The 16,550-nt window shown below is 41.8% G+C and overlaps 3 protein-coding genes across 3 annotated transcripts; 1 reads left to right on the top strand and 2 right to left on the bottom strand.

Moving 5' to 3' along the window:
• Positions 1-2,257: 2,257 nt before the first annotated feature.
• Positions 2,258-3,607, bottom strand: MELLADRAFT_91561 (uncharacterized protein; the record flags this gene model as incomplete). Its single annotated transcript, XM_007414424.1, has 5 exons — positions 2,258-2,585; positions 2,644-2,759; positions 2,819-2,971; positions 3,037-3,459; positions 3,539-3,607. The coding sequence occupies 5 exons, from the start codon at positions 3,605-3,607 to the stop codon at positions 2,258-2,260; spliced, it is 1,089 nt and encodes a 362-aa protein (XP_007414486.1).
• A 1,920-nt stretch (positions 3,608-5,527) lies between these two features.
• On the bottom strand, positions 5,528-8,295 carry MELLADRAFT_91560 (uncharacterized protein; the record flags this gene model as incomplete). The annotated part of the gene is made up of 9 exons (XM_007414423.1): positions 5,528-5,533; positions 5,578-5,643; positions 5,713-6,826; positions 6,944-6,995; positions 7,112-7,356; positions 7,409-7,583; positions 7,681-7,709; positions 7,833-7,918; positions 7,972-8,295. 9 exons carry the CDS (start codon positions 8,293-8,295, stop codon positions 5,528-5,530), a joined length of 2,097 nt encoding a protein of 698 aa, XP_007414485.1.
• A 7,378-nt stretch (positions 8,296-15,673) lies between these two features.
• Positions 15,674-16,391, top strand: MELLADRAFT_110353 (uncharacterized protein; the record flags this gene model as incomplete). The annotated part of the gene is made up of 3 exons (XM_007414448.1): positions 15,674-15,718; positions 15,914-16,066; positions 16,230-16,391. The coding sequence occupies 3 exons, from the start codon at positions 15,674-15,676 to the stop codon at positions 16,389-16,391; spliced, it is 360 nt and encodes a 119-aa protein (XP_007414510.1).
• Positions 16,392-16,550: the final 159 nt, after the last annotated feature.

The raw sequence follows: 16,550 nt of genomic DNA, 5'->3' as shown, positions 1-16,550 counted from the left end.
GAATTAGTCTTTGTCACTTTAGAAGGAAGGTTTTGACAGAAATATTTACCTTTGAATGCAGTAAAATGACCCCCAAAATACGAATGAGCTTGGAATTGAATCTAAAACCAAAACCAAAAGTGTGCCGCATTGTCAATGTGATTCCGATTTAATTGTTCAGGCTCAAGACGTAGAATCTCCAAGATAATAAAGCTTTTTAAACACACCAAGACAATCACGATAATTAGTTTTTGAGAAAATATCGAACCCAGATCGAATTATTAAAGACAATCTGAGGCACGGATAGTATTAGGAAGATGCTGTATGAGGAGGGTTCATTGATAGTGTTCAAAAAAATAGAACTCGTAATAAAATGAATAAGAGGGTTTAGAGGTGAACACTTTTGGAAAGACAGTATCAAAGGCACACCCCAAGGATCATTACCAATACGAAATAGTAAAGAAATTCACTAAAATGAGAAGCAAAAAGATATGGAGAGTTGGTCAGGCAATGCAGATGCCTTGTCAAGTTAATCAAATCAGCAATGTTAGTTTTACTCAATAGCAGATAATGACGCAGTGCCTAAGGTGTATCTATTAAAATTAACAGTTCTGAATCTCTCCAGTCTAGTTAAGCAGACTTGAGCTTCACAAAGTTAGATTAGATTGGATATAGGTCACATCGAAAGCCATTTTATTTGTTGTTATTACCTATCATTGATATACGTTATCTTGTAGCGATGATAATTAATCTTCTTATCTCGATGTTTCCCACTCGCCAACTCGCCAGATAGCCATATGTCGCCATCGGGAATGATATCTTTTCCTGTTAATCAAAACCTTCAAGCATCGTCCATTACATCTCGTGCCTACCGCCGGTTGTAGACAAAATGGAGTGCATGATTACTCGATTATTCACATAATCCCTGGCTCGCTGCAAATGGAGGCTTCTTTAACTTCGATCGCTAATCGGTCCTCAGCATCGAGTGTCCTGATTTCGTTGTCAAATGAATTCGGTTAGTGGATCACCTCTCGGCCCAACATTTAGGATTATTTCATCGCCCGCGTGATTTTATTTCTTAGAAACTTGGAAAATTCAAATGGGAATCCGCTGAAAACGAATCGGACGGCAATACTGCCGAAAATGACACGCATTGTATTTCAATTCTTGATCTGCACGCACAGGACATGTGGCAATCTCCCTCGGCGAGTGTGTTTCTATTTTGGGGGATGAAATGAGCCTAATTCGAGACGACTTGTCAAAACATTGAATCATCCAATTTCGATATCCATGTCTAACCACTATATGGCAAACTACTTTAATGATGCAGTACGTATGGTTTTACATCAACAAAGTAGAGGTCCAAGCCGCTTCCGCGTTCCAAGACCTCCATACGATATGAGACACCGGCGCTTCTAATGCTCTCCGCTTCTGATGCAAACCCGACGTGTATAACCTGTTTCAAAGTTAGTAACCGTATCCCGGGGACGACTTTACAACAAATCCAACTTCTAAAACTGCACAGAACTCATAAACGATTTTATTAAGTTCACCCATACTTAAGGCTACATTCTTAGAGCTGGTTGCTTATTCTTAAGTAAATATGTGGTCCATAGAGGTGCTGGTAGAAAAGTGCAAAGCAGACTGACCTTTCAAGTTTCTATGGAAAATGCAATGTCAAGAAACATCCAGTTTGAATTTGTGACATACTTTGAACCACGAGAAGAATTAATTTTCTGTGCAAACTCTTTAGGGTGTGGTCAAGGTAATCAAATATATATGGGAGAAACACCATGTAAAAGATGTTTGGAATAGAGCTTCCAAGTGTTTGCATGAGAAACCGCTTGATTTCTGTATTTGAAGCATGAAAGATAACCAAATCAGAACGAATTCTTTTGTGGCTTAACTCGAGAAGTGAGCGCTCATTATAACGGAAAACCAATTCAGAATAGAAAACTTATGAAGACGGCATGACACAAAACCGGAAATTTCATGGAGAATACAGTTTAGTTAATGACATGAATGGAGCAGAGACCGCGCAAAAAACATATGGTCTTCGACAAAAGGAGTCAGGTCCAACATGGAGCATGATTGACTTCCTCTTTTGAGCATGAAGAACGGGCAAAGATGGATACATTTTTTTAGCTTTGATTGTGCATTTTTAAAACGAAATTGATTTGATAATAAGAAAATAACGCAAAATCTCGTTTTGAATGCTTGGCCGCGCTAGGTCCGCGGAGCATAACTAAGAGAGACAATTTAACAGTTGCTTCTATTATCATTCGTCAGATGCAATGTCCAGGACTTCTCCGGCTGCAGGGCCCCGACAAGCGCGTGGAGCTCGAGGGTGTTTGCTAGGCGCGGCAGTTGATGAAGGGGTTCCCTTTGGGGCTGCGCGAGATTTAGGCTTTTTAGCGGCGACTGGCGCTTCTTCTTCTGACTCCTCATCCGCGCTCTGGTTCTTTGACAGAGAAGCCATAGATTTGCTTGACGCAGATGAAAATGAAGTTTCGCCAAAATCGGAAGGGCGAAACGGCATGCTAGCTTGTGAATCAGATGTGATTATAGGGGACTTGAATGCTGAGTTGACTGCTCTCGGATTGAATCTGTGGTGACCAAGCAGATCAGAAGTTGGAAAACGGATCGAAAGAGAGCTCAACGTACTTGACCGGCTTAAGAGGATTGCCAGACTTGCTACCGCTGGCGGACGGCTTTGTGCCAATTGAGGCGGAGATCTCCGATTCGTCCACAGATCCAGAGGTGGGTGAAACTCTATTCACCTGGGGTTAAACTGTAATCAGTTTAAAAATGTTTCCAATCGTTATTTGGAAAAACTTACAATCACAATGTAACAGTTGGTTTTTTCGTTGAAGTCTTTAATGTATCTGTGAAAGAGGCATTCACGACCGAGTCTCACGATTTTGTGAGTCCCTGCCAGGTTAGGAAAAGGACGGATGCGATATTCAACCTGGCAAACCCTGGGAAGTTTTGACTGAAACACAAAAATATCAACAGTGGGTTTAAGTTTTGCATCAGTGTAAGTCTATCAATACAAACCTCGGCATGGTAATCCGAATGTTCAACTGTCACAACAGTGGTGATTTTATCTTTGGTTGGGTTTTTCGGAATCAAATGTTGAATAGAAGCTTCGACAATGGGATCAATTTTGCGGACACGGCCCAACCCAGTGATTCCTACTGTATCAACTAAACTGTGAGCGAAATCTCCACCGTTTGTTATAATTGCCCAATCTGACGCCTCGAAAAAAAATTGGTCGTCCTTTGTGTCCAGACGATTTCGAGGAAAGAATGCCCCCCGCAAATAGTAGACATTTTTGGGGCTCAACTTCATATTCTTCGCGCTATATCCGGTCGCTCGAATCTTGTACGAAAAGCTTCGCACACGGTCCGCCCCGCTGCAAGTGATAGACAAAATATAGGTTCGATATTGGCTGTCGCGTTGTGGTTGTTCTGCTGTGAGCTACAATTTAAAATGCGGGACCATGAGTGATTTGCTCCCTCATCGTGCAGAGATAGTAGCACTACTATAAACAACTCACTTTTTCTTCAATTTCAAAATTCCCGGCGAGGTAAATTCCATGTCCCGTAAGAGCATCCTCATCAGACATGTTAATAAGACGACAAATTGACTTAATTGAGTATTAAGGAGAAAATGATTCAGTATCAAGCAGACAATGAGAAGGTCCAAAACCGATCATCAAAAACAAAAACAAAAACTATGTTCCAAGGACAGACAGAAGAGAGTGAGATCTGGAATCTGCTATTTATTTATCGGTCTTGTCGGTGGGGTTTGCTTTGACTTCAGAAATCCATGCAAGACGTCTTGTTATTTATACCAAATATGCCCAAGGCTAAAGCAGTCAGTATGTATTAGCTGATTGAAAATGTGTTGATTGTGTTAGTGAGCTATGAAATTGTTACAAAAATTTCAATGTGAATCCCACACAGCGTTGACGCGGTAATCATGACACTCTCATTGGAAAGAAATGTCACGCTACGGGAGTTAGGTTATGCGGATTGATCTCGCCGCTCGCTCTTCGCATTCTCGATGGGTCCAGCAATCTCCCTATACGCGATAAGCCAGACGCAACAACGAAAGTACCGATATGTGTCCGAAATTATATGTCTGAAGAGTGAAAGTACCTCTTTCGAAGCCAGAATGCTCCTCGTGATTATGATTTGTGTTGGGAACTAAAGAGTTTATCAAATTACGAGATTTCACCCTGACTTACGTCGATAGGGAGCGAACGTCAGGTCTTCTACAATTGGCGTCTACCGAGTGGAATTACAAACTCACATCCATATGCAATTTAAACTCCTTGCAGAGTGTAGAAAATTGATCGCTTTCGCACTGGTTTTGATTTGAAAACAACAATTGCAATGTAATTTTTCGCAGAGATACTCGAATTAGCGTGAAAAGGTGAAAGGTGGTATGCTATGTTGCCTAAACGAACAGTATGAAAAGGCGCGCGTCGGAAGAAAAGACCAACGCAAGAGCATTAATTTTAATATGTTTTTTGCTGATAACTTTTAAAACCTGATTCGTCGTGTTTCGGCAGTGTGATTTTTAAATGAGCTGAAGTTGAGTTTGGAGGAAGAAGTGCCGATGTTCTCAAAGTGCAACCGGCTAGGAACCAGAATAGCATGTAAGCGAAATTGAGAGGAAGGCAATTCATACCTCGATTGAATAAGTTTTGCAATTATTGACGGTCTGTATCTCCTAGCTAGTATGAGACACGCGGAAGTTATAGGAGATCAGTAGGCAATAAAGAAGATAATTAACGTTGATTTTGATCGCGTTGGGTTTATCAATGATGCACCGATAACGACACACCAAACTGGTTTCACTCCCAATTTAAGGATCATATGTTTATAATGAATGAACGTTGCTTAGTCCACATAGAATACACATGTCAGGTCTTGATTCAGCATACGTGATAATAAGTAGGCCAGCCTCGTTGACACAGACAATATCATGGCTATCTAGACACCTGCCGATCCTGATAAACCATTTAGGATAACTCCATCACCAAGTGAAGCAGGACACATCAACAGATGAGGAAGCATAGAGAGCTGATCTGCCCAATGCACGGCATTTACCTTGGTTTTTTATTTCATCCAATTATTGGACAACCTCAATTTCAAGATATGCACGCTGCAATCTCGCAGTGGTAGTTAATATTAAGCATTTAGATTTGATTGAATTGTTCAAATGAGACAAAAAGACACAGTTACAATTCTGAGAGTTTGTAATCAATTCAATTGTCTGACCCAAACCGGGAAATCATGCTAGATTAAAATGTGCTATCTGTAACCAAATGCCTCAAAATTAGGAGGAACGCTTCGAAGTGATACCATCTAAATCTTTCCCATTGTCACTGATTTACGGCACAATTAATAATGAGTATGTGATTTCGCAATGAATCGGTGAATGTGTTTGTGTTTGGCGACCGTCATTCTGGATTATATTTCTACCAGATCAGTACGGGTTTCAACGCATGCACTTGATTTCTGTCAGAAGACCTGCATTAGCCCTATCTGTATTGTTTTGTGCGAAGAGAAAGTGATTGTTACTTACCAAGCCTGTCACTTTGGATTGAGTATCCAACAAAGGAGTTTGATTTTTGACCCAGGCATTAGATTCCTGTGTTCAACATTGTATGAGTAATGCGGGCAAGTGTTTTGAGTCAGTGAAGAAGTAAAAATTGCTAACCAACACGTCAGTGTAAGACATATCACCCCTGAAGTGGCACATTATTCCTACCGCGCTAAAAGCCGCGAGCAATTCTGGATCTGTCATCCTTGAGCCGAGAGACGTGATGAGTATTACGTGTTTCAAGGTAGTTCGCTCAGTCGTCGGCTTTGCAGCCTCAGCAAGCAAGGCCGTTTCCCAGTTTTTCTTTGATTGCGCATAGTGCGTGATGAAAACCTCTACGTTTTGCAAGAACGGCCGTCGCAACCAGTTGAGGTCCGGTCGTAGAGTGTTAAAGTAAGCAGCCTTTAAAACGCGCAGTTGTGGAAATACCTGATCGAAGATATCGTGGGGCAGGAGCATAGGAATCACATCGATGGACAGGGCTTGGAGTGTGTCTTGCAATGCAAGCACTACTGGCCAGGCTTGGTCGGCGTCATCCTCCGGCGGAGCGTACTCGAGAAACTTGATATTTTTCCCTTCAAAGTGACAAAAATCAATTATGGTGGCAAGGTTAGAGTAAGTACACGCAAAGTAAAAGTGTTCCAAGTTTTGCCAAGCGCCACGCTCTCCTTGTAAGCTATTAAGTGTCGCAAAGTCGATGGAGAAAGACTCCAAGCATGGGACAGCATTGGGGAGCTGAATCAAAAAGTCCGAATGATTTTTTACATGTCGAGATGGACTAACGCACACCACGAGAACCTTCAAGGAGCAAAGCCGTTTGAAGGCATTGATGGTGCTTGCAGCAAACCCCACTGGACCTATAAAAGTCAGTTTTAGGTCTGTCAAGCTGAGCCTACACATTTCGAGAATCGCTTCGATGTCTGGCATGTGGACTACGTCGGATGGGTATGGGTGTACACTCAGAGACAGCGTGATTCCTTGATAAGTAATCGGGTCTTCGGTTCCATTCGAATAGAATATCGGTGAAATGCTCAGTCTGCGAAGTTGATGCATACCGCATACAAAGAATAAAGAAGTCTTTCTTTTGATGAGATTGGTAACCATGAAAGCTAATCGTAAATCAAGGTCTCGGAAAACATGAGACATAATCGCGAGATCCCAATTGCAGCCTAAGTAGCGCAAACTTAAAATAGTTCGCAAGGATAGGATAGTAGGCCGACTTTGATCAGCACTGTTGATATAATGAGAAGGCGGTGACAGACAATTGGCGTCAACATAAGTCAGAATGAGTTCAATGACTTCAACTGGGAGGCGAGATTGAACGGGCATGACTGCGTTGATTGCTGACCGATCAAACAGCACCACTCTGAGAAACATTGACAACGGATGCCGTTTATATACTCACTGACCACCTTGTGCAAAGCAGCTGGAAGATTATCGCTTGTCGTCGGATCCATGAATGTCAAAAAATTCCTATGTGGATTCACGCTGCAAACATATAGACCGAGATACCGACCTTGTGTTGATATTGAGTCGGCGTAGATAGGTCCAAATGGCAGAAGGAGGTCCGCGTGGATGTTAGCGATGTACCGAGCTGCGCGGGCGGGTAGCGAAAAAAGTGCAAATTCAAATGTACACGTGCTCTTGAAGCAACGACTGGGTTGAAAGTAAGTTTGCACAGGCAATATAAACAGATGATCAATCCGGTCGTGGTCGATATTACAGAGGTTTGCAATGATTTGAGACAGGAGGCGAGATTGACTGAATGAAAACGATGATGGAAATGAATTGGTTTGCAAGGACGTCAACCAACGGGCCAAGTTTCATATAGCCTAACTCAGGCTTTGCTTGGGGTCTAATCCTCGCCTGGTATCTGGCTTGGCTTTTTGGAACTGTAGGATGTAGGTGAACGTTCAATACCGTCGCGCATCGGCATTCCCTGGATTGCTCCAATGTAGCACAATCTGGATTTCGATTATCATTGCTGACTGTGTAGAATTGTTGAGCATTTAAATACAAATTGAAGCAGGAAAAGAAATAATTCTATGGCAGGAGATGAAAAAGACAACTGCAAAACACATTCACATGTCGAAGACAAAATGCGGTATTGTGGCCTGGGAAAGAATCGGAGAAATCAAGCTGTGTTTCAATGAATCATCAAATTGAGTTCGATCAGTTTGTGATACAATAAATACCGAGGCAAGGCTGAGAAAGGTTGACTATTTTGCTTTACGTACATAGTTTGTTTTCGTATTGCGCTGGGACCCTCATTGAGGTGATTTGCTTTTTGACCCAAGCGTCGGATTCCTATCAATGATGATTCCTCTAAGCATTGCGTAGACTCTATTTGTGGGATAAAAGGTCAAGTTCACTTACCAAAATCTCGTTGTATGCCATTTCGCGCCTGAAATGGCAAGTCAATTTACCCGCTTGGAATGCCTCGGCCAGCGCAGTATCGTACATCGGTACACAGCTGGTCGTTATGAAAATAATGTGCTTGAGGTTCGCAGGCTTGATGCTTGGATCTTTTGTCATTGCAGTCAATATGTCTTCCCAGTCCTTCTTCGATTTCTCGTAGTTGGTAATGAAAATCTCGACATTTTGAAAAACGGGAGACTTCAGCCGTTCAAAGCCTGTAGTACTGATCTGAGAGTAAGAACATTTTAGGATTCGAAGCCGTGGAAAGGCGTACAGAACCATTGATTGCGGGATATGGCAAGGGAATACTTCTATTGAAAAGACTTCAATTGTATCCCGCAGAGTAAAGGCAACTGATGAAGGCTCGTCCGAGCCGGTAGGGCAGGAGTATTATTCTAAGAACTTGAGATTTTTCCGCTTGCACCGGCAGAAGTTCACAATTGGGTCGATGTTTGATTGGTCCGCGGCGAAGAATAAATGTTGCCAATTAGGAAGCGACTCAGGATCGAGATTCAAATTATTTAGTGAAAGAAAGTTGAGCGAGAGTGACTCCAAAGATGGAACGTGGTTGAGAAACGCAATCAAGGAGTTAGAGTCGTGTTTAATGCGGCGGGCGATGACTGACTCGGAACCGTTTTCGTGGCGGCGAGCAAGAGTCGAACCAATGATTAGCACCTTAAGATTGGAAGCATGTTGCGCAGTGTACACCATTTCGTTGGAAAACCCGACTGGGCCAACAAATCCAAGCTTCAACTCGGTTAAATTGTGAATACAAAGCTCCATAATTTGCTCAATGTTCGACATATAGATTATGCTGGAGGGATAGCGGTGCGAGTGCTCGTTAAGGTGTAGCCCATGATCATCAGAGAAAGCACCGGTTGGCGGGGAATAATACACATGCCCAATGCTCAGTCGTCGCAAACGATCCATGCTAGGGTTTACAAAAGATTTACTCTGCTTTTTCAAAAGGTTTAAAGCCATGAATGGCCATCGTAGGTCAAGGTCTTGAAAAACGTAAGTCTTGATCGCATTGTCCCATTCTTTACCCACAAGACGTAGTTTCAAAAGCGAAATGAGGGAAGCGTGGTTGAGATAACGACGATCCGCCGTGTTGATAAAATGTGGAGGAGTGGTGGCGAGGTCTTCGTGAAAGTAAAGCAAAATGATCTCAAGTATCTCGACCTGGAGACGCATAGAGGGTGCCATCTGTTAATATGACATTGGGTTGAGGGGTACAGAAAGACGATCATCAAGAATAGGAAGTGCCTATGGATTTAAGTAGCAGACCGTAGCTTGAGCAAAGATGTGTTGGAAGCCTGTCACCTTCGTCGCGGTTTATGGAAAGTATGTGCTTGTCGGGTGAAGCTTGCCATGTTGAAGTACGCGCGGGGGAACAACCGTGTACCTACTGTTGAATTGCCATACCCTGCGTGTTGTGTAGATGACCGAGCAGTGGATAATGTTGCATGTTCAAATCTTGACGTTCAGGTGGAAAAGAGGGTGAATCCGGTTAGGCGCACAATATACATAAGGAAGTGTCGGATGAGGCAGTGAGTTGTTGGTTAACCGAACTTGACCGAAAGTCGCGGCGAGATTTTCAGCTGAATGAGGGGAGTGAAAAGCGTGAGCGTCAAATTTGGGTTCCGCTGGCTTGAAGAGGAATTTGAAAACTCAATGTATGACAGCAAGCAAATTTCCATGCAGCAGACCTGCAATGCCGGATACCAACAAAGCTGATATACACGAAGACATTTCGGAATTCAAAGCTCGTAACGTGGATCGAAAAATGACTGTCGCTTTCAGGAATTTCCCGTCTGATGAATGAAATGTAGGAGATGGAATTGAAGGTGCGGTTTTGAGGGGATCAGGATGCGACAAAGGGGTCACGCCGGGCACCAATGGCTTAGGCCGGCTAAGTTGACATGGCCGGATTTTGTAGCCACGATATGGGTCCGTTTCACATTGTACCATCACGGAGCTTGCTTGGGGTCCACCTGTTACATCGAAAAATGATAGCGTGGCATACAAAAAAGGCCTCAAAAGGTCAAGTTGGGAACTCCGGTAAACATCGAGCAAATGAGAGTCGACTGTGTGGTGGGGAAAGCAAAGTATTCAGTGAGGTGTAGGTCAAAGTTTGTCGCCATTCAGGTAGTTTGCGACGGATTGGTAATTAACAGGGGATTCTCATGTGAAAGTTTGTGAAAGTGATCCAATGTGAGCGAAATCAGCTTCCCGCCTATGTAACAGGGCGGACAGCTCTCGCGTTTTGGCTAAGTATGTAATTTCGGTTATGCTATTGATGTCATTAGAATGACTCAATGTTTGATGAATGGGGTGCAGTAATTTTGGGCAAACTTCAATTCGCATGGAAATCAAAGATGCATTGGCAATATAGGCATTTATAGTCACTCTGCTACATTGGCAAAATGATGATTTGCATAGACCTCTGTCATAAGTTTGTTGAAAGGGTGTTCTTAAATCAAGATATATCAAATGTTTGTACAGAGGGATTCTTCACGGCCATCGGCCTCGGATGCTGACTCGACTGAAAGCTGGCCCGAAGGGCAACGAAGATTTGGAGATAGGTTTGAAAATTTGTAGGATGTTTCAGTTTGCGAATGCGATTTCGCATAGAGCCACACCTGCAGTTTCCTTTGGACGCGGGTGGTGCTCAATATCAAGCTGATGACTGAAAACATAAGCTGACTAGCCAGATCAGCGGCGGGCGCCTCACAGCTCCTTCCCAAGATTGACTGCCCACACTTTTTGGCCTGTACTTCTTGCATTATCACTTAAGCTTGTCTTTAGTCTTTTCTTGATCAATGTTGATGTTTGCATATTCAACTGTTTGAGGTAGGTCCATTGAGGAGGATGAGAGGATGATGAAATTGGATGATAAAATCAAAATATGGCTATTTGATGGATTTCCAGTGGGTTGATCTCTGTTTTGAAGTGTTTGACTATTTCTTGGCATCTGTGGTTGAAATGTAGATGCTGGTCTCACATGCCCTCCAGAAGCTTGTGATGGGGGCTTGGAAATGGGTTGGTGGCAGAATTTTTGTTCAAATAGACTGCATGGGCTGGTTGAAATGAGAGCTGGTTATAAGGGTGATGACTCTGATTAGACTTCGGCTGCTGTTTCTCTTGGGCTTGTACCCAGGATCTGGTATCCAGTTCAGGAAGCTTCACAGGCTTACTCTTCTGCATCTCATCTTCATCATTTGAAAGATTTCTCATGTTTTGTTAATTGATAGGAGAAGTTGGCAGAGGATATGAATTTCTCTCTGGGTTGTAGGCTATTGGTTTGACATGATATAATGTAGAGGCTTTAAGTTGATGGTGGTCATGAAATGGTTGGTAGTGATGATCTGGGTACCAATCGGGTTCAATTGAGTTCAGATCTAATGGTCAATTATTTGCCTCACCATAATTTGGCTGTCTTCAATCAGATATCATGAGTGGATCAATAAAGGACTTGACCATTGGATCTGATCCATTTCCATCTGTGCGTGGGGTTTACCCTTCAATGGGTTCAAATTTGCCTTTGGTTCCAGGGATGATTTGTTTTGACACGTTTAAGGGTTAGGTGGGCAAGTGAAAGAATCTTTGACAATAGTTGTGATCATCAAGTGCTGAAGTATTTAACCCCTGTTTCTTACTCTGATGATGCTGGCAAAGTAGATTATGTTTATAGGGCTCTGGTAATTGTACAAAGTGTTTGGGTGAATCTGAGCTCACAATTTTTGGTTGATCATAAGGTGTCAAGTTGATTGCTCTATGTCATTAGCACCTGGTCATTAGGGAGCTTGGAGAAGATAAATAATTTGAAGGTGAAGCTTATTCCTGTGTGATTGGATTTGTTTTTGAGTGGTGTTGAAGTCTCATGAAGCTTGAATCATAGCCTCTTGAGCTCTATGTTATGCAGAAAGACAAAAGAAAAAATCACCAAAGGGACACAACAAAAAAGAGGAAAGAAAAAGCAAGAAGATAGTGAAGTGGAAACAGTCAAAAACAACCTGAGGAATTGTGATCTGGGATTTTTGCAGGTAATGTGAGGTATACCACTATCTTGTATACCTTGCACAAATTTAGCAACAATCCTAAAAGCCTGTCTTCTCAATCCTAACTTATGATCATCATCTGCTCCACCATTTTCAACAACTCTAGCGTGAACAAAAACCAATGATCTTATCACATAATGAATCAATACTTTCAATTACTAAACCTCTTAATGCTAGACAAATTACTTAGAGATTTCTACTTGATCTTTATTTGTTTCTTGCAACCACTTTCTATTAAATCTGCTTCTTCTGTAGATCATGATATTTAACTTTCACATATGTCTAGGAATCCATTTGATAATTCAGGAACAGGTGGGATCCAGTCATATATCTTGGTCCAAGTTGAAATCAAGGATGGTAACAGAGTAGAAGGTTGAAGTTCATGTGATATTAAGATCTCTAAGATTGATTTTGAAAACATACGTCCAATGACCTTCAGTTGTGTATCTGAGAAATTTGAATCTTTTGCACCTATTGATTGAAGGCAAATAATTTATGTGTATGTCTTCAAACTCCCATGAATACAAAAAACCACATCATAAAAAATGAGAGATAAATTTGTGGAAAATAAACTGACCACACAGGATTTCTGGTAGGATCAGTAAAGTCACCTCTTGAACATCATCATTGAACTTGGGGATTGTCAATAGCACTTGCTAGTCTTCTTTTTGGCAAAGCATAAAATGGGGAAAATATCACACTACACTGAAACTTCAGAAGCGGTGATACACCCGCTGCAATCATTTCCAAATGATTGACCAAGTGTGAGTGAATTTGTTTGATGATGATAGACAAGCCTTCCAATGCTCCTGTTTTGTTTTCTAGAGCTGAAGTCTTGGTTCCAAATAATCTTTCTCCGATCATGAACCTAGAGTTGGACCAAGTAACACAAAATCAAGAACCAATGAATGTAATGACATTTGATGGAGAAGGATCAGAGAAAATTTGAATCTTACGATTGCCATTCATGATCATGCTGATGATCACAATTATCATCTGGTGCACTTATTGAAAGTTCCAGGTTATTGGTCACATATTTCATCAGATTCTCAATCAACCAATCGAGATATTGTTGGATTTGAGCAGCCTGAATAGACTTTGATAAGTAACACAAGCACAGGAGAAGTTTAACCTTTTCATCTGTTGTTTGTTCTGAGGTTTATCAAAGCAAAAAATCGATGAGCAACATGAGAATTGCTGAGATGAGTGGGAGCTTACTTATAGAAGCGATCGATCTATGAATCCAGTGGATCAAATCAGATGAAAACCTTTCTTCTCAAAGTGCATTAACTATCAAAATGAGCCGTTAAGTTGTAAGTTAATGGATACAAACGTCAATGGGTTTTAAATGACTGACCAAGATAAGCAAAGCAACTGTACACTCCCTCCTTGAGTCGACTTGTTTGGTGATACGGCGATTCACTATTCATAACCTTGTTGGCTATCAACTTGAGCTGTTTTCCCAATGCTTTCATATGATAGCTGAAAGAATCAACAACCTCAATGAACATCTCTGTTGTAACTTACTGAATCGCTGGTATCATCATCCTTGAGTGTAATCAAGATGGAAATGAAGTTTCTTCCGCATTACTGTCAGTCGATACCTTTGTTGCTTTGTTCAAGGTCAACTGTTTATCGAATATCAACTGTGTTTGTTTTACTTGAGGATTGATGGTGTCTATTTTTGTCCAAACATTTCCAAATCGAAATGACTTTCAGTTTCAGCCGTTTCAACTTTGCAAAATTGATGGATCTTATTGTAAAGACCTTTTGGTACTGTGCTTCCTAAGATTTTGAGATAACTCTTGGTTACTCGATTATCTATCGCCTCTGATTGTTGGTATGAACCCGATCATGTTTGATCGTTTGAATTCTTGTCTTTAGCCACATTACCTATCATGGGTTGGGTGGAATGAACTTTTAAATGACCCTGGCCTCCCAATTGAGAGCAGCTAAGACAGCACCTGGATCGATAAATCAAAAAGTAAAATCAGAACTGAATTAGTGTTTTTAAGTTAGATGAAGAAAATGAATTAAATCAAAAACTCACCATCAAATGAAGTCAACCAATTGATGATTTCAATTGCACCAAAAAAGGTACAAAATCGCCTGTGTATCATTCAAATCAACAGAATCAAACATCAGATCAGAAAGAATGAAATCAAGAAAGAGAGAAATGGGTAACCTCAATAAGTAATTGGTTTTAATATTATTGTGATGTAAAGCACCAAATGAAAGTAAATGATCAAGTTCATTTACAAGTTGATGTACCATTTCGTTTATATGTTCAGGATCCCTAGAAGTGCGAACTTTTAAAGAATTCAAAGCTGATTATTGAGCCGGTCCTTTCCTAAGATCATTTCCATACCATATTCATTTCTGAGTAAATTTAAAGATTGAGTGAAATTTGATTTTAATTTGATTGGTTGGGTTAGAAACCAATTGAGTGTGTTTGATAGCAGCCTGAATGAGTCGAACGCGCGAGCCAGGGATTTTACTCAAAGGACGTGTAAACCTCCAAATTGAAAGTACTGATTGGGAGTTTTGTCCAGTTTTGCCGGCGAACACGGTTTGCCTTTAACTTGAATGATCAGTATTTGTTTTTGGGGTTTTCCAGGCATGACCTTTCAAAGCTCACACTGTCGTAGGAAAATGAGTCACCGGTTTGAAAACGTTGTTTGTTTATCCATGCTATTGAATTCTATCAAAATTGTGACATCAAAATCAGATTGGAGCCACTTCTACGATTGGTCATGAGACCAACTTACCAATATTTCCTTGTATGTCATATGTCCTCTGAAGTAACAATTCAAGCCTTGCGCTGCACACGTGTCAACCAAGTGCTGATCGAACGTGTTTGAGCCTTCTGAAATTATGAAGATAATGTGTTTCAAAGCAATTTTAATTTTGGACGGCTTACGGGCCAGAATATACAGTATTCGTTCCCATGTTTGTCCAGAGTCTTCATAATTTGTAATCAAAACTTTGACATTATTGAAAAAAGGTAATTGCAGCCATTCAACATTGGAGCGCTGGATGTCAGAAAAGATGCAACGCAATATACGCAGCCGTGGATAGATGTGGTTGAGTGCCTCGTGGGGGACGTGGGTCGGGATTGCATCGAGTGAAAGCGCTTCGATTGATTCATCCAATGCCATGATCACTTGCGCGGCGTCGTCAACGTACTGAGGCGGAGCGTATTCCAAACATCTGATGTTCTTTCCTTCGGAGCGCAAGAATTTGGTGAGCGCTTGCATGTTTGTCTGGTCATAGAAGAAATAGAGATGCTTGAGATTTGGGAGTGATCCAGGCTGAATATCTAAAGTATCTAGAGTAACAAGGTCAAGGGAAAGGGATTCTAAGGTAGGCAGGCGATGAAGCAAAGCCGCAATGGAATCCGTGTCGTTGTGAATGTAATGAGCGGGGCTCCCAGAAAGAATGAGGACTTTGAGATCTGTTACATGTTGCATTGAATCTAACATGTCTTGAGTAAAACCTACGGAACTGGCGAATTGAAGCTTGAGATCGGTTAATAGATGGCTGCACATTTTTAAAATCTGATGAACGTCAGTGGATGAGACTGGCGACTCGCAGAAAGCATGACTTATTGGAGAACGTCGGCCAACTTGATGATTCGTGTACGCGTAGGTCACATCGGTATAAGATATGTTGGCGATGCTTAGGCGACGCAACTGAGACATGCCTGCCGTGATCAATGTATTGTTCTTTGTGGCAATTAAGTTGTGAGCCATGATTGATAGTCCTAATTCCAATTCGCCAAAGGCATAGGGTATGACGGCAAGGTCCCAAGGTTTACTAATGTGTCGTAATTGCAATAGCCAATTCAAGGAAGAACGTGCAGGGTAACTCAAGTCGGCGGTGTTGATGCGATAGACGTCGGTTGCTTTGCAATCCTGATAGAGGTACGAGAGAATAAGTTGGACAACCTCGACAGGAAGGCTGATATTGGGCGACATCATGGAGCAATTGTGGTAAGAGAAGTGAGAATTAGTCGCACATATATGATTGAAAGCAGCTCTTATACCTGGTTCGTGTAGAGCAAAGCGGTAAACATTGATCCCTGGCGCTTCGCGCCCTGACAGATGATGATAAACGGCTTATCTTGAAGCTTGTGGATGTCGATCTGGAAATAAGGTGGGTCATGACCTATCACGAGGTGCTTGGAGGCCGGAAACAAAAGGCGCATACGGAGCCAGGGAGGGTGTATTAGAGAGCATCAGCGGACACTGTCCGTGTTGTGTAGAAAAAGGACTCGCCTTGAAACTTTGGAGAGGAAACATGCGAGCTAACGGCTAGATTATTGCAGAGATAAGCAGCGCAAAGAATTAAAGGCTACGTAGGGTAGGAGGATGAAGATCCCTGCTGACGGATGATAGCCACGAATTGGTGCAGTTTTGGGGGACGGGATGTGCGAGCTTGTGCGATTCTAAGCTGTTTTGAAACTGGGAAAAAAAA

This window comes from Melampsora larici-populina (genome assembly GCF_000204055.1).
Source record: "Melampsora larici-populina 98AG31 unplaced genomic scaffold MELLAscaffold_43, whole genome shotgun sequence".
Lineage (NCBI taxonomy): Eukaryota > Fungi > Basidiomycota > Pucciniomycetes > Pucciniales > Melampsoraceae > Melampsora > Melampsora laricis-populina.
The sequence above is the reverse complement of the archived record's forward strand: the minus strand, read 5'-3'. Positions and strand labels throughout refer to the sequence as shown.